The sequence below is a fragment of the Poromitra crassiceps genome, assembly GCF_964638095.1.
Source record: "Poromitra crassiceps genome assembly, chromosome: 1".
NCBI classification, from domain to species: domain Eukaryota; kingdom Metazoa; phylum Chordata; class Actinopteri; order Beryciformes; family Melamphaidae; genus Poromitra; species Poromitra crassiceps.
Window position 1 is genome coordinate 95,762,769 of NC_139623.1, and position 18,730 is coordinate 95,781,498.

Sequence of the window (18,730 nt, forward strand, 5' to 3'; positions counted from 1 at the left end):
GCGCGCGAGATGCCTAGTATAATACAATACAATATATATTCAGTTTTCTGATTGTAAGCCGTTTGAAATGTGGACTCATTTTAAAGTGCCGTTGCCTCACTAGCCAAGCGTCCAGAGGCTATAGCGAGCAAGCTGTAATTGTTAAAGGATCTATTTTGTCCAGTCTGATCCTCAGTTAAAATGGATTTGATTAATATCTTCAAACAAGGATAACTTCAAAGGCATGGTAATGTTATACAGTTCAGCATTATAAGTGAGCTGAAGCTTTCAATGTAATGTTGTACAACAAATGCCTAATTTTGAATGGAAAACAATAATGTGCTTAGTGTACCATTAATCCAGAGATTTCAGAGATTAATCAAGCGCATTTCTGAAATATGTGTTGTTGTTGTTAATCATATGCCCATTATAGCCATTCCACTGTGGGTCCAATCATCATCATGGACAGCTTCCAGGCAGCTGCTGCAGATGGGATGTCTCTTCAGAAATAAGCTAGAAGACCAAATACTGTATAGGCCACATAGAACTTGCTATGGTTGCAAGATGCCTCATTCTTGAATTTCCACTGCCTTGAAAACAATTGTTTCTGTCTCCACTTCTGAAAGCTATTGAACAACCTGTATTCACATTGCCTTTGCTATTGTTAAAATTTAAATATGTTATAAACTGGTCCTTCTGACTAGTCAAAACACAGATAGGCCTACCTAAAAGTGTATGGTCCAAACAGAAATTCTCCCAAATGACAGTGAGCTCTAAATGAACATAATTTAGGTAGCTAATTCTGCTATTTTAAATGTGTCTCATTTTCTAAAAATTCCATTAAACAAACAAAAATCCATCAACACACTGTCCATTAACAACAGTGCAGCTTAAAGCTTTTTCAGAGGGCACTGGTGTATGACACATAAGCCACTTCTTAACATGCAGTGGAATACTGTACAACAGATCAGGAAGATCATTTCACATAGAGAGCAACGCACACATCCAGTACATGCACATTTTTCAGCAAAGGCCTACATGGGGAAAATGTGCCTCAGTCAGGATGGTACATGTACATGATGGTAGAATGCCATCTGCTGGTGGAGAGTGTTATTTCACAGCCAGATATCTGAGGAGATAATGTTTTAGCTGTAATGAGCCATCTTCAATATATCTTCTTTGCTACTGTGGAGTTTAATGAACCGTTCTAAAAATGACTACAAAATGGCTCATCGGGGGATTGGTTTAGCGGATTAGTTCACACACGCACAGCTCACTCCCCCTCACAATGTACCACTCACCCACACACAACCGCACACACTACTCACCTTTGTTCGAAAACATAACCTTAATGCATTCAACACAAAGGATTGCTGCTTAGGTTCATACATATTATAAATCGAGCTACAGCCAGTGGAAAATCAGTTGTAACAGTGAAAGCAGTCCTTTTTGCTGTACACTCATCAAATTCACAAGTGAGATGGAAAAAATAATATGGGGCAAAATTACAGAACAGACTATGAGCTATATTCTGATATTTTTTATAAACTTATATGTCAAAACATGTAAGATAGTTAATAGACAGGTGTGTTGCAATCAATTGCCTGTATCTCAGGTGAGCATAAGGACAGATTCATTGAGCTAATATTTGGCCAGCTACATTAAGTGGTGGAGAAATTGAAAATTAAACTGTCTACTCTATTTCAAAGGATGGAGAAATGATTCATCCATGAGGGGTGACAACAAGCTCTTAGCCAGCACTAGATTATGGCGATATATTTCACAAGAATTCATAAGCCGCTTCAATATTGGATGATCTGTATCAGAGTGCCATTCACCTCTCTGCTGGTGATAGCTTTCATGTGTTTCTCACAGCACGGTCGTCTGTATCAAAGCTTAAATCGCCTGTCTCTCACTATCAGGTGAGAGCAATGATCCTCATTATAAATTCCTACTGCAACCACTCCAATTCACAAGAGTATGAAATACCGGAAAATCCATTTGTTAATACAGAGTTAAGAAGCCTTTGGCATTAAGTGCCCCATTTGATTGAAGCAGAGTACCAGAATCAATCATGTTATGTTCATTCATTCAGCTAACCCATGGTTCATGAAAATGTTTTTAATGAATGCTCTTATTGTTTTTTGTCATGTCTCCCTTGTAATCATTCACGCTCTAAAATGACATGATTCTCCAATCATGTCATTTTTATTCATTCTTTCATTCACATTTCATTCTGTTTCTTATGGCACTTCTGAGATTATTTCAGTGTACTACCTCCTGTACAAATAGAGGTTTCGATTAGAACTGAGACGATTTTAGAGTCACCTACACATGCCACACTGCCCTGAAGTATTTTGCTGCAGAATGCATCTTACAATTAAAATCTCATTGATATGCAAAGGGTTATAGAGTGCAGAAGGATATCAAGTGGCTGTTGATGTTGATGGAGCTCTAACTTCACACTAAGGTTTGTAATTAAATATTGACTTTAGACATCTGACACTTCCATTTACTTAAAGTGAAATTGGAAGGTCTGGCTACAACAATTGCAATTTCTCAAACATGTTTCAACATATAATCAAAACAAAAGTCACATTTGATAGCTGACAGTCATGTCTCTTACTCATCTTTTGATCAGAAATTAGGGTAACCTTTAAATTAAATATATCCCAGCTCAGCCATTACAGCATAATTACACAGCAACAACATATCATTTGTCTCTAAAATATCCTTTTAAATATAAACTAATAATTCTACAAAGAGAGAGGGACTGGGATGTTTTCCCCTCTACAATGGTTTATTGTACTTAACCTGCAACCAATTATCTACTATCAGAGCAAATTAGTCACAGGCAAATGAATGATAGGCCTATTGGATGCAAAACAACAGACTACCGTATGTCAAAGTGTTGTTACATTTCATTACAGCATTATTACACAGCAATACTTGGGAAATCTGTAATTTAAATTGTTACCGAAATGTGGATTTCATGAGTGTAGAGCGTAAAGAATCAATTATATTCCACTATCCAGCTACTTGCCACAGAGTGTACATCATTTGTATCTTCATAATGATGAAATAGCTTGTGAGCAGAGTAACCGAAACAATGCACAAAGAAAAATGTGGGGCAGAATAAATGAATTATGTTTTGTTTCATATGGGAATAGAGCAAGAGGCACACGATTATGCGACAGTACATTTTCTCTACATCATAGTAAATAATCATAGGAGACACTTACTGAGATTACAGTCTATCCTGATACAATCTGGTGAGAGAGAGAGTGAGATGGTGAGATTAAAAGAAAAGAGAACAGCATAAAAGAGGAGAATATTTCACATCCTTCAAGGTACATTGTGCAGACAGTTCAGTGCTTTTCAGAGCCCACCATCCGGGGACAGGCTCAAGAGTCTAAACCGCCCTTTTCCTCCCTGTAGCGTACAATACGCAACAGGAACAGTGAGGGAAAGGAAGACCTGAGCTGAGCTTACGTCTGACTCTACAGGAAGTATTGCAGCAGATCAGATCAAGGTTGGGATCAGTCGATTTGAGCCCAAACCTTGATCTGTCTTTTTTTATCAAGTTTCTCCGGATTTTTCTCACATTTTCTCCCCAATTGTACAACTTGTACTTGGCCAATTGCCCCTGCTGTCCCGGTCGTTGCACCACGCCCTCTGCTGATCTGCGGAGAGCCGTAGACTAGCACATGCTTCCTCTGATACATTTGCAGTCGCCAGCCACTTTGTTTCACCTGACATCGAGGAGTTTCACCGAGAGGGAGTAGCGCGTGGGAGGATCACGCTATTCTCCCCAGTTCAACCTCCCCCCGAACAGGCGCCCCGACTGACCAGAGGAGGCGCTAGTGCAGCGACCAGGCCTCATACCCCACAGGCTTCCCACCCGCAGACACGGCCAATAATGTGTCTGTAGGAAGGTCTGACCAATCCGGAAGTACCGTTGCCTGGAATTGAACCCGGGTCTCCGCGGTGGTAGGTGAGTGCTTTTCCCAAACCTTGACCTTTCTTGAGTCTGAAACGCTAACTGTTGTTGACTGAAATAGTTGAGTCTCCTGCCTGTCATAACAGGCCTGATGGTAATACAATTTCCCAAGGAGAAAATAGAGGAAAAGGGCGATTTGCACATCCTTCAGCCACACCGAATCTGACACCCTGAAATAGTGACAACAGCACTAATGTGACAACTTCCCCATCATTTCGCCATGTCCAGAGGCTAATATCTTCTAAAGTCAATTGGAAAATTCAAATTGTTGTGCGCAAAATACATTCACCCACTCATCATCTACATGCGCCGAATAATGAACCAATCAATCCCCGGCTGCACGGTCAGATTGGTGTAAGTCATGTGGCTGAGGAGTGCTCTCAAGCTGTCAACCATCACAGAGCAGTGGAAGCAGACAGCCAGGGACCAGAGAACCTAGCTACTGTAGGTGTGTGTGTGTGTGTGTGTGTGTGTGTGTGTGTGTGTGTGTGTGTGTGTCCATCATTGGCACCCTCTGTTCAGTGAAGCAATATTAAGCTGGACAGGCCAGTGACTGTGAAGTAGGGGTGTAACAACACGCACATTCGTATTGATCTGTTTAGGTACGAGGCTTTAGGTTCAATACACATTGCAAGCCGAACGAATCTTTCACTGCTGAACAGTGCACGTCTTCTACAAAGATATCATGGTCAACTAAAACTGAGACGAAAAAGACGAAAGGTGTTAAAAAAAAAATCACACCCAGGTGGTGAAGTAAGCGCCGCAGGTTTGCGCAGGTCAGACCCTGCTTCTCTACACCCTCTCCCCTCTCTCTGGCACTGTGTGCGTGCGTGCGTGTTTCACCGGCCGCTCTCCTCTCTCTCCTTTCAAGTTTCCCCCCCATGCCGTGCGTGCGCATGTGCGTGTGTTTGTGTGTGTGCGTGCGTGCGTGTGTTTGTGTGTGTGCGTGCGTGCTTGTGTGGATGTTTCACCGGCCACTCTGCTCTCTGTCCTTTCAATTTCTCCCCAATGCCAATGTGGAGTGTGGAGTCGGGGGAGGGGCTTAGACTACAGGCTACAGACATCTTGGCTCATCTCAGGGCACTGCTCAAAGCCCGTGCTTACATCTCGGCTATAACGGATGGACACACATGTTACTTATAGAAGTGGCTGCACCGCTTAAAAACATTATAGTTTAAATTTAAACTAGACTGTGAAAATAATAAATAAGTAAAAAACAAATCAAAATCAAAACCAAGGACATTTCTCTGCTATGTCTACTTTTTTGCTGTATTGAAAATGTACCGAACCGTGACACCACTGTGTTGTATAGAACCGAACCGTGAATATTGCGACCTGTTACACCCCTCCTCTGAAGGTGGGGGAAGTAAAAATTGGTCAGAGACGTAATTCATGTTAAAGTGGTAATGTAACTGGTCTGGTCTCCGACTGCCTTCTCCTGGAACTGCAGACAAGCCATTGAAGGGCTGAAAGAGTTGAGACAGTCAGACAGGACCTGACCAGTGCATGAAGAAGAGAGAGAGAGCGAGAGAGAGAGAGCAAGATATTGTAAAAGATAAGGAAGAAAAGAGGGAGAGAAAGCAGAATATACATATACACATACAGCTGCTCAAAAAGGTGCCATCTCCCTGAGTTTTTGCACGGTTTGTTGCGTTTAAAAAAGTTTTTTTGTGTGTGTTAGATTGATCAAAAGTATTCTATTCTAACTAATTAGAACGGGCATTGTGTACATTCACATGAAGGTGTAAATTTGAAATAACAGTAAAAATCTATTTTTAATGTAGTGATGAATATGATTCAAGTACATGTAGTTGCTTCATTTTGTACTTCATGTTTCATTCATGAAAATAAATCATCATCCTCTTACCATTGTCTGAAAATACAGAGGGTTCAGTTTTTAGTGAGTTTTTCTATAGGACAAATCAGCGTGACATCACAACCACCCAGAAATGCGGAACCCCGCAGCAGTTAACGATTATGAGTTGTGCCAAACAAACGTTAATATCTCAAAAACTATACATCACATTGCTTATATTTTGACATTCTGAGTGAGAGCAGAAGTAGTAAAGTAAAGTTGTGTGCAGGGGTGAAAGTGGTTTGAATTTCTTGCAGGAACTATACTACCCCAACCTTCATCGCTTCATATTGTTCTCCTCCCGCCCCCAGCTTCATGCATCCCTGAACAAACACATCACATTTTGTAACGCCTGTATGTAGAACTTAGAAACACTTGACAATATAGTAAATTATTTAAACATTACAACAACACACTTGAAAACAGACTGAACAATTAAATTCTTTCTCACCTGTGTGAACTATTATGTGTCTCTTCAAGTTTTTGCTCATGGCAAAAACATTTACCAGAGACTGAACAATTAAATTGTTTCTCTCCTGTGTGGAATATCATGTGTGACTTCATCTCTCCTTTTTGACCAAAACATTTACCACAGACTGAACAATTAAATTGTTTCTCTCCTGATCATCACCTCGAAAGCTTCCCTGGATGAAGCAGCATGCTTCAGCCTTTTGCGCATTGGAGGGAGGCTCCAAAACCAATTGGTCTATGCGTAAAAGCGCGCGCTCTCTCTCGTCTGTCTCTGTCATTGACCATAAAAGTAAACCGCCAATTAACCAAATCAAACAATTAAGCTGACAGCTGTTGTGCTGCGCAACAGAAGATGTGTTAAACACAGGTGTAGACACAGCTCTAGCATATCATCTGTCACGCGTGTCATTTAGCGCTGCGGGGAAGATACCGTCGGTATGTTCCGAGCGCAAGGAGAGGTTTGGGCGTTGCCCGTTCCAAAATAGGCGTTCCAGCACAATGTGAAAAGTGGCCTTGGGTGCTCTCAATTTTAACGCCAGCAAATAGCTGGTCTTAGCGCAAACAACCCCACTACGCCAGGCGTACGCCTGAGCGCACAAAGTATTCTCCGTGCAGTGCAGGAAATCCTTGCTTCGATACATACGCACGGCATGGATGTCTCTCTCTCTCCAACACTTCGTGCACACAGACACTCTTCCCTCCTCAGAATGCCACATTGATTTTCAACTATAGGCTACATTGCAGAAAAAACACATCTTGATTTAAAAATGAGAATTCGTTCATCTGGTTTTATTAGGCTACATAATTCCCGACCATACAGGTCTGTGCCGGTGTAACATTAGATTACTTTAGGTAGGAGAGGGTAGGAGAAAATAAAAAGCAAATGTTGATCTTTTCCAACCATTATACGTTTAATAGCACCGCAATAGCCCTCTCCACTTCCCTCGTCGAGGGGAGAGAGAGAGAGACACGGGGCATACTGCCTCACCTCATAATAGGCAGTAAGCTATAGGCCTAGCTACTGCAAAAGTTAACTGTTGAAAATTCGATGTCTGGTTTTGTCAAAGCATGTGTCTTTATGTGCGCCAAGGGGAAAATGAACCTAAATTGGTGGGATTCCATGTATATATATTAATAGAAACGAATAGAAAATAGCTGATTAATAAAATGTGTGCTGGTGGAACGAAATTCAACTTCAAATAGAGCAGCATCACTCATCGCGGCTCTCAGTACGCTGCGTAATTATGCATGCAGTATAGCCCCGCAGCGGAGATGCAGGAGAAGAGAGCCCGAAAAGGGATAAGCATAGCCTACGTCCATACAGACGTTTGGGCAGCAGCCCTTTTTCAGCGTGTGAAATGGCAATAATACACAGGTGATTCACAGGTGGGCATGAGCATGTTATTTGATTTCTATGCATGACAGCCTCACATCTCTCCCTCTTTCTCTCTATCACTCTAGTCTGTCTCAGTGAGGAGGAAGCTGCTGACGTGACGCTGTGGTTTTATGGGCATGACCACACCTCCACAATGCTTTTGGGCATAAACACGCCTATACGGAGATGTGCGCCGAGATGACGTGAAGCGCAGCGGGTCAACGCGCCCACAATTAGGGCTTTGCGCGCCGCTATTCCAGCGCAAAACGGGCGCTAACGCAAAATGACCACCGTTGGGAAGATAGGGCCCTGAATCTTTTAACGCTGCTACGCACCGCCTCGTTCTGCTGCACTTTCACCCAGTGGTTGTGTGAACTGTCGCAGTTTTTAAAACAAAGTGAATTTGGTAAACAGCACAGCCAGCTGGAGTGAGACACTCAAGGCTGGCTACATAGGGTCCCATTATAAAGTTACCCGTTTCCACTCAGCGACGCAGTTTGTTTTCCAAAATTGCTGATCGGCTGATCCCTCGTATACAATTATTTCTTCATCGACCTCCACAACATGTCCCCCACAGTCATGTAGATCCATCCTTGGGTCAGGCCCCCTAGTGGCACAAATTCAGAGGAACGTATAGCTGGTTATGAAACAGTCTAAATTTAAATGCCTGTACCCTGGTTGCGCACAGCAGGACTTTGTGTGTTCACGTCCATGTGAAACTGGTTATTTTTGTTCCGGGGGGCGAATTAACCAATTAAACGTTAACCTTATGCAGTAAATAAAACAGAATGAAGCAAAAACGTTACCCTTATGCAGTAAATAAAACAGAATGAACCAGAAACGTTAACCTTATACAGTAAATAAAACAGAATGAACCAAAAACATTAACCTTATGTAGTAAATAAAACAGAATGAACCAAAAACGTTAACCTTATGCAGTAAATAAAACAGAATGAACCAAAAACATGAACCTTATGTAGTAAATAAAACAGAATGAACCAAAAACGTTAACCTTATGCAGTAAATAAAACAGAATGAACCAAAAACATTAACCTTATGTAGTAAATAAAACAGAATGAACCAAAAACATTAACCTTATGTAGTAAATAAAACAGAATGAACCAAAAACGCTAACCTTATGCAGTAAATAAAACAGAATGAACCAAAAACGCTAACCTTATGCAGTAAATAAAACAGAATGAACTAAAAACGCTAATCTTATGCAGTAAATGAAACAGAATGAACCAAAAACGTTAACTTTATGAAGTAAATAAAACAGAATGAACCAAAAACATTAACCTTATGCAGTAAATAAAACAGAATGAACCAAAAACGTTAACCTTATGTAGTAAATAAAACAGAATGAACCAAAAACGTTAACCTTATGCAGTAAATAAAACAGAATGAACCAAAAACGTTAACTTTATGAAGTAAATAAAACAGAATGAACCAAAAACGCTAACCTTATGCAGTAAATAAAACAGAATGAACCAAAAACGTTAACTTTATGAAGTAAATAAAACAGAATGAACCAAAAACGTTAACCTTATACAGTAAATAAAACAGAATGAACCAAAAACATGTAGTAAATAAAACAGAATGAACCAAAAACGTTAACCTTATGCAGTAAATAAAACAGAATGAACCAAAAACGCTAACCGTATACAGTAAATAAAACAGAATGAACCAAAAACCTTAACCTTATACAGTAAATGAAACAGAATGAACCAAAAACGTTAATTTAACACAATGTTGTCTTGCATTTTAATGGTGCAGTACAAATGAAATAATGATATATTAATATATATTAATATATATATATATGAATATAATTCATATTTAAAAACATTACCTAAGTAATGGGAAGGACAAACTATTAAGAAGAATAGTGACTTTTAAGTCTGGGACTGCTTCTGATTTCCTGATGTAAACAAATCAAAAAACAGATGGCAGAAAAGACATTAAGAAGTTAAGGAAAACCCGGATATGAAGTCTGACTACCCTATCATTATGAAATGTTTAACTTTTTAGCACTAACATATTTGCAAACTAGATTTTTACTGCTATTTGCAAGCCCGGATTAGCAACTATATGTTCAGGGTGAGTGTCCTGGGACACTGATGCCCCAAGGCATTAGCTGCCTTGGGGCATCAGCCAAAATGATTCTGCTGCTACTTTTACGGTCTTTCAGAGGCTGTACCGGGCTCACTTTTAAAGGTAGAGCGAACGTCCTGATATGAAACTAGAAGACCTAAGGCATCCATTGATACCAACCATGACATGCTAGCTTCTCAGGAAGGGGGCTAAATACCGCTCCAAAGTTAGACAAAATTTTGGCAAGGGAAAAACGGGCATGGCCATATTCAAAGGAGTCCCTTGATCTGTTACCTCAAGATATCTGAATGATAATGTGTTCTATGAGTACCCACAAGTCTCCCTTTACAGACATGCTCACTTCATGCTAATCCATTTTATTCTTCCCAAAAAAAAATCTGTTTTTTTGCATGCATTATTTTTTAATTTTTTGCCTATTCTGAATTTTTCTGCATATAGGACCTCTAAACAATATTAGCAGTACAGTCATGTAGATCTGTGGTATTTATTGCCAGAGTAAATTTCACTTTTTACGTGTGTGTGTGTGCGGGGGCTGGGGAGGGGGGGGGCACTTCAAGTCTGGGTCACCCTGGGGCATCAGACTGTGTTAATCCGGCCCTGGCTATTTGAAATGTAAAGGTTCATAATTCACTCCAGTAATTTAGGATTCAATACAATCTAATCTACTGGGTAAATCTAACACAACCTATCCCCAACCGCTCTGGAAAATGCAATCGCAAAACAATGTGCAAAAACTCAAGGAGGACGCTTCTCTTTTTCAAGCAACTGCAGTTACTGTGTATGGTGATGGGTATGGACCGTGAGGACTCTTAACTGGCTGACTGATAGGCCCTGAAGGGTGAGGTGTTATGATCTGCCCCCATCTGCTGCAGCAGCATTACCCAGGTTGACAGTGAGCTTGACCCGGCCCCCATCCAGCTCCAGACGCAGGGTGTCGGCTGACTCCTGGGAGGTGGTGGCCATCAGCAGCCCAAACGCCCTCTGGGACATGAAGCGAAGGGACACATCCTCCGCCTCAGTGTGCCAAGTCCTGGGCAGCACCACCTTCAGGTACATGCTGCCGTCATAGCTCAGCACCGTCGCCTCTATGGAGTCCAGGAACAGGAAGGGTTAGCGGCAGGTATCGAAACCCAGAGGGCTCCATGACACTTAGTTATAAACAGAAAGTAGCATTTAGCCCTCTATTGCATAACTATTGCAAATTCCTTGCACACAGACTGTGCTAGCAAGATGAGTCGGCTTCGATTAATTGTCTCTGGTCCCCTCCCTGTCACACTTAACTCTGACGTCTTTAGCAGGCTGTACTGGCTCAACAACTGGCTGGCCAAACACTGTGCTGATAAGGGCTATCTATTCTTAGATAAGTGGCCCTCCTTTAGAGGCAAGACTGGCATGCTTAAGGTGGATGGCATCCACCCTACCCCATTGGGCGCCAGTACTTTATCAAAAAACCTGGATAGTTGCCTAAGGCAGACCCAGACTACTATCCAGGACTGACAGTTTCACCCACAACATGCAGGGTCACAGGCTGTTAGACAGCCTGTTAGTTGTCCTTGTCCGGTTATGGAGTCTGCTAGTTCAATTAACGTAGTTTATCCAATACAGACTGTGCTCCGTCCGCACCGCACTATTACTAGTAACCGACCCATAAACGTTCTGCAAAATCCTAACCCCAACCCAAACCTTATTGTTATTAACCCGACTGTTACTACCGCCGCTCCGTCTCCGTATTGTACGACAATCTCTCAAATTAACACGGTTTCTCCGTCCCCTCACGCCGCTCTCGCCCACCCCTCAAAACATTAAACACTAACCTAATTAAGATTAAATCTACTCTTGGTGTTGAATGCTCTAAAACTATTATCATGGACGATAAACATATTCGATTCGCATTCATTAATATTAGATCAATCACTAATAAAGCCCTGCTGGTCAATGACTTAATTATTGAACATAATATTGACATTATGGGATTATGCGAAACCTGGCTAAAGCCGAACGTTGTTCTTCCACTCATTGAAGCCTCCCACCCTAACTTTACCAATTCGAATATTGCCAGAATGTCAAGAAATGGTGGGGGCGTCGGCCTAATTTATAACTCAAAACTAAGTATTTTGCAGGATCAAAAGTATAAGCTCTCATGCTGTGAGATACTTACCATGAGACCCTCTAATATACATGTAGCTGGCCTCGGAGCCTTCTACCTAGTTATGCTCTACCGCCCACCTGGGCCCTATTAATCTTTTATTGATGAATTTTCCAATTTTCTCTCTGACTTCGTAATCCGCACGGATAATATCCTTATCATCGGCGACTTCAATATTCATGTAAACTGTAAAACTGACCCACTCTGCAAAGCCTTTCTGTCTTTAGTCGACACCTTTGGCTTTGCTCAGCTGGTTCATGAACAAACGCACTCTAACGGCAACACGCTTGATCTCGTCCTCGCTCATGGTATTAACGTCTCAGATCTGTCAGTCCTGCCACACCCTCCAGCACTGTCAGATCATTATCTCATTCAATTTAAAATTGACCTGCCCTTCCGGCAGTCAAACCTAGCCGATACATATAGCGCCCGGCGTATCGATAGTTCCACTCCCACTGAACTCGCTGATTTGTTTCCTCCTTTCCTCTCTCCCAGAGCAAATCGACTCCATTAACGAATTTAACTCAATCCTACTCGCCTCGCTTGATTCTATCGCACCTTTACGTACTAAAATCCGCCACCCTAAAAAACCCTCGCCTTGGTATACTGACGATACATGCGCACAAAAACTGACATGCAGAAAACTAGAACGTAAATGGCACTCATCCAAGCTCGAAGTCGATCAACTAGCTTGGAGTGATAGCCTATTGAAATACAAACGTATGCTCTCCGCTGCTAGAGCCTCCTACCTATCAGATCTTATTAACACTAATAAAAATAATCAAACATTTCTATTTGACACAGTCGCAAATCTTACTCGCAAACCCTCCCCAATACAAAGTCTCCATTTACAGCTAATGACTTTAACTGCAAAATTATCTGTATTAGAGATGAAATTAGCAACTCTCTAGTACTCACAAAGGGTGTTAACCGCTCTCCTAGCCCTGTTCTAAGAACCTTAGATGAGAGTACCATACTCTCGCATTTTGAGACTATCTCTCTAGATGCTCTTTCTAAAATAGTATGTTCATCTAAATGTACAACCTGTTTATTCAACCCTCTCCCTGCAAAGTTTATTAAGGAACTTCTTCCAATATTAGCCCCCCCCCCCTTACTTAGCATTATCAATAGCTCTCTATCCTCTGGCATTGTCCCTGCCACCTTCAAATCTGCTGTAATTAAACCTCTACTTAAAAAGCCAAATCTGGATTCTGAGGTTCTTAACAATTTCAGACCAATCTCAAATCTCCCCTTCCTCTCTAAAGTTCTTGAAAAAGTAGTCTCTACCCAATTAACTGACTACCTCTCACGTAATAAACTTCTCGATCCCTTTCAATCTGGTTTTAGATCGCTCCATAGTACTGAAACTGCTCTTACAAAAGTAACCAATGACCTTGTCCTCGTGTCAGACAAATTTTTCCTCTCTTCTCATTCTATTAGACTTAAGCGCGGCCTTCGATACAATCGATCATAACATCCTCCTAAACCGCTTATCTAACTATGTAGGTATCCGGGGTGCTGCCCTATCCTGGCGAAAATCATATTTATCTGACAGGACACACTGTGTCTCATAAAAATATTATGTCCACATTCTCCTCAGTGGAGTTTGGTGTACCGCAGGGATCACTCCTGGGTCCGTTACTCTTTGGCGTTTACTTACTGCCTCCTGGCGAAATTTTCCATAGATATGGCATTAATTTCCACTGTTATGCCGATGACACCCAAATTTATATACCAATTACACCAGACGATCGCTCTCAAGTCGCTAATCTTAAATCCTGCTTAATTGCTGTTACAGATTGGATGTCTACAAATTTCTTGCGACTAAAAGCAAACAAAACTGAATTACCGTACTAGTTGTTGGCCCAAAAACCCAACTTCCGCTTCTCAATGATCTTAGTCTGAATATTGAGAACTGCGTAATTACTCCAAACTCAAAGGTGAAAAACCTAGGTGTTACCTTTGATTCTACTTTCATTCGATGCTCACATTAAGGAAATCACTAAAATAGCTTTGTTTCATCTACGCAATATCTCAAAGATCCGTCCCTTGCTAAATGCAATGGATGCCGAAACCTTAATACACGCCTTTGTTTCATCTAGACTCGACTACTGTAATGTCTTATTCTCTGGCCTTTCACTTTGTAGCACAAATAAATTACAACTCGTGCAAAACGCCGCTGCTAGAATTCTAACCAGAACTAGGAAGTTTGATCATATAACTGCCTCCACTGGCTCCCAATTCAGGCCAGATCGGACTTTAAGGGGCTTCTGTTAACCTATAAATCTTTGCACGCGCTGCACCCCCGTACTTATCTGAGCTAATCATTCCTTATGTTCCCACGCGTACCCGCCGCTCACAGGACAGTAATTATCTTACCGTCCCTAAAATTAAGAAAAAAATCAGCAGGTAGCAGAGCATTTTGTTACCATGCTCCACATCTCTGGAACCAGCTTCCTCTGTCAGTTAGGGAAGCTGGCTCTATTGAAAACTTCAAAACTAGACTCAAACTCATTTATTTTGTGTTGGATGGTTGTGTTTGATGGTGTCATTCTCTGGAAACATTTATTAGCTGTTGAGTATATATAATCCTGAATTGCTGAGTGGGCTGTCTCAAGCCAGCAATAGCAGTATAAACTTAGACTTAGACCTAATTTAATAATATGGCATCAGTCAACCCAGTAGCTTAGATAGAAAGTCCTGAACTGCTGAGCGAGCTATCTCAAGCCAGCAGTATTAGTCTAAACTGAGACCTAGACTACCTAGACCTGAATTAGCAGTATAGTATTAGTCATCCTAGTAGCATGGACAGAATATCTAATATCCGCTAAATAAACTTAGTCCTGAACTGCTGAGCGGGCTGTCTCAAGCCAGCAGTATCAGTATAAATTTAGACTTGATTTTGTAGTTTAGTATCAGTTGTCCCAGCAGTATAGACAGGAAATGATTAGCCGGCATCATCTCGGCCTATCCTGGAGGGGGGTCCCCAGACGGGGTCCATAGTTGAGACCCTACAGTACATCGGCCCTCACAAGGTTCCTCCTCAGCCAACCAGTCACTGAGGCAATCCATGTGGTGGAAAGGTTTCCTTGCATGCACTGGGGGTGGAGGGGGGCTCCGCTGTGTCCCGGCCTGGCCTTCTCTCCCACGCCTTATGTGTGTGGGGGCGGGGGCCGGGGGCATCGGTGCTCTCCATCACTAGTCGAGGGATGCCGGTAGGTTAGAATAGCTTAGGTTAGGCGATAGATTAGCTACAGTGTAACTGTAGGCTGTAGACCTGTTATAGTGCTCAGGCTAAGGGCAGACTAGGCTGTAGATTAGCTAGATTCCCTGTGTTCTAGTTAGTTCCGGTTAATGGCTAGAGTAGTCAGATTGTCTGATTTGCTCCCCCCTTTTCCTGCTCTCTCCTCTCTCACTCTCTAAAGCATGGCACTCATTCTACTCTAAAGCATGGCATCCCCTCCTTTCCCTGTTCTCTCCTCATACTGTCTCTCATACTCTCCCTGCTCTCCCTCCCCACCTCCTCCCCTTCCTGAACTCTCCTCCCCCACTATTCTAAAGCATGGCACCCATTCTACTCTAAAGCATGGCACCCATTCTCTTTCTTTCCCCCTTCCCCTGCTCCTTCCCCACCTCCTCTCTCCTCCCCCACATCCCCCCGCTCTCCCTCCCTCCTCCTGCTCTCTCCTCTTTCCCCCTTTCCCTGCTCCTTCCCCACCTCCTCTCCTTCCCTGCTCTCTCCTCCCCCACATTTCCCGTTCCCTCCCCACCTCATCACTTTCCTGCTCTCTCCTCTCACATTCCCCCTGCTCTCCCTCCCCTGCACCCTCCCCACCTCCTCCCTTTCCTGATCTCTCCTCCCCCACTATTCTAAAGCATGGCACCCATTCTACCCTAAAGCATGGCACCCATCTATTCTATATTTCTATATTTTCTATATTTCTCTATTATGATTGTTCAATGTGTTATTATTACTACTACTGTAATTGCTACTGTTGTCAGCTAGAATTAGCTAGACATATTTTCTGTGAAGCCCTCTGAGACATGCTTGTGAATTAGGGCTATACAATAGAAAATAGAAAGAGTCTAGTCAAGTCAAGTTAATGACTTGACTTGACTAGACACTTTCTATTTTTGACCCAGAATGCACTTCTGTTTTGGGATTTGCTGCAGCAAATCTGCCCCAGAGGTTCAAAGATTATTATTATCAGTTCATGGAAAAAGGAGTGCAAACAGGATTTCCTGGTCATGTGATGTGATAAATCCTTACAAAGTCAAAGACGCCCTTTTCACAACCAAACTGTAATACATGGATTTTATATTACTGCCTTTTAGTAAAACTGAGACAAAATAATTTTTGCCAATTGACAATGCTATGCAATAGACTAGGGGGTAAAGAATATACATTTTTGTTTTGTTTTAGTTCATACAGTATATTGCAGGTGTGGCATACTGTAATTTTAGATTGCAATTTTCATCAGTCGCAGCAGATGGCAGAAAAAGCCTGGAGCATAAAAAGATTATTGCAAGACGATAACAGTAGCAATCATATTTTCTAGGGATTTATCCCCATCACAGTGCAACACAAGGAGGATTTCATATATCCCTCATACTATTAGTGGCCAATGGATCTGCGTAATTGGGCTTCTCTGTGAGAAAATGATCTGCATGGCAAATGCAGAGTGATTCAGGCTGATGAAGCAGCCCTGCATTTCTAATAGAAGAACAGCGATATCTTCCACTGGCAATTCATCAGTTCACCCCATGGACAATCCATTCATAAAGAACGAAAGGAAAGACACTGTAATTCACCTTCTGAATGTCTCAAATCTGGTAGATGTTGGGGTGGGGCTCATTTCAGCCACAGGTTTCCTCTTCCCAGGTCCAATCCAGGAGTTTAAGAATGGTTGTTACTTGGACAGATAAATTATTAGGCTATATAGTGTATGGGGGACTGTACCCGAATTGCAAATATAATTGTTATTGCTTGGGAGGATGGAGCAATAATGCTGGATGATTCATTTTCTTTGTGTCTATAGTTTTCTAGCTGTGCGGGTAATTTTCCAGCTATGGGGGGCCGCCACAGTTAAAGGAATATCAAAGAAACACATTCAAGAAATGTTATAGACCGTTTCACCAGAATTCTGTTGCTAGGGAACAGTTTGGACTAAAGTTTATTTCCTGTCAGTTATTGTATTAGCAAACACTGCAAAAGGAAATAGGGCTATGGCCAATTTAGAATGTTTATGTCATCACATACAGTATGATGTCGTCAAGTTGAAACTAAAAGCCTTGTTTCAACCAAAACGACTCTTACCGTTCTCACAGTTGGGACCCAGGTAGCCAGTGCCATCGCAGTCACAAATATGGCGGTTCCAGCCTTCTCTGCACTGTCCACCATTGGCGCACATGTCCCTGGTGCACCTGATGTGAGTCTCTCGGGTGCAGGAGCTGCTGACCCCTGTGGCGCCCTGGACCTCCGCCAGCCTCCACATGTCCCGGCTCTGTCCGTCGATGAAGAGGTCCCTCACACAGCCCACATAGCCCACGCCCAGGGAGGCCGTCCACACCTCAGGGGGAAGCACGAGGCCCTGCTTCTCCTCAGGCAGCCCTCCCAGATACATGTCCCCATCCAGGTCCAGGATCTCACTGCCTTCATTAGCAGAGAACGGGCTGCTCTGGCCGTTGACGGAGATAAAGCCTGCAGGCCGGCATGACCAGTGAGTCAATTTGGACATATACAGTACAATATGTGCATTGCAGAAAATGAGGACACGCGTGTCTCAAGGGACCAAGTGAGAACAAACTGAGATTTAGGAAGTGCGGACATTTGTCCCTGCTGTTTTTTTGTGTGGATAAAGAAACTGTCATAGGAGTCCTTAGTCCCATTTTGAGTTAAAGCTGAATTTGTGAACATGGAAAACTAAAACTTGCATTGGTGGTGAAGTGAAGAAAGAAAAAATGACAACTCTGACAGATCATTGTTATATTATCCTACTTGAAAAAAAATAGAAGGCAATGTATTTATAACGGTATATTTCTTTAATTATGAAGGTTCTACTAATAAGGGCAGACATTTCACCACATGAGGTGGCAACTGTATAATTGGCCACTTCTGAAATAGGTTAAGATAATTTTCTAAATGTCATGCATAGACAGCAACTAAAAATAAAACTGTAATTACAACAGAGTATGCGTGCATGTTTCACTGCAGTGAAGAGAAATTGATCTATGCGATTTCACATGGAGATATCACAGCTTATCAGTGTTAATTTAATTGATGAAAACTATGATGAAAAATGTTCGTCAACAGCCTTTTTTCACTGGAGTCCGGGTAGTGCAGCGGTAGATTTCCTGCATACCAACACGGGGGTCGCAGGTTCGCACCCCCGTGTTACCTCCAGCTTGGTCGGGCGTCGACAGGCAGAATTGGCTGTGTCTGCGAGTGGGAAGCAGGATTGAGGGTATGTGGCTTGGTCTGGTCGGTCGGGGCGCCTGTTTGGGGCGGAAGGGAACTAGTGGGAATAGCGTGATCCTCCCACGTGCTACGTCCTGCCGGTGAAGCTCCCCGCTGTCAGGTGAAAAGAAGCGGCTGGCAACTGCGTATGTGTTGGAGGAAGCATGGTGCTAGTCTACGGCTCTCCCCAGATCAGCAGAGGGGGTACAGCGACCGGGATAGCAGGGGGAAATTGGCCAAGTACAATTGGGGAGAAAATGGGTAAAATCAGGGAATATATACTGTATATATATATATATATATATATATATATATATATTTAAGCAATATAG

General features: G+C 42.3%; 1 protein-coding gene across 1 annotated transcript in view; it reads right to left on the reverse strand.

Moving 5' to 3' along the window:
* The window catches only part of LOC310782483 (neurexin-2-like), a gene marked incomplete at both ends in the record, with an annotated part of 239,450 nt that overhangs the window by 163,332 nt on the left and 57,388 nt on the right, over nucleotides 1–18,730 (reverse strand). The window contains 3 exons of the mRNA XM_083643153.1: nucleotides 3,222–3,248; nucleotides 10,677–10,880; nucleotides 17,259–17,642. Coding sequence (XP_083499279.1) covers nucleotides 3,222–3,248; nucleotides 10,677–10,880; nucleotides 17,259–17,642 — 615 coding nt within the window. The remainder of the gene's footprint in view (nucleotides 1–3,221; nucleotides 3,249–10,676; nucleotides 10,881–17,258; nucleotides 17,643–18,730) is intronic.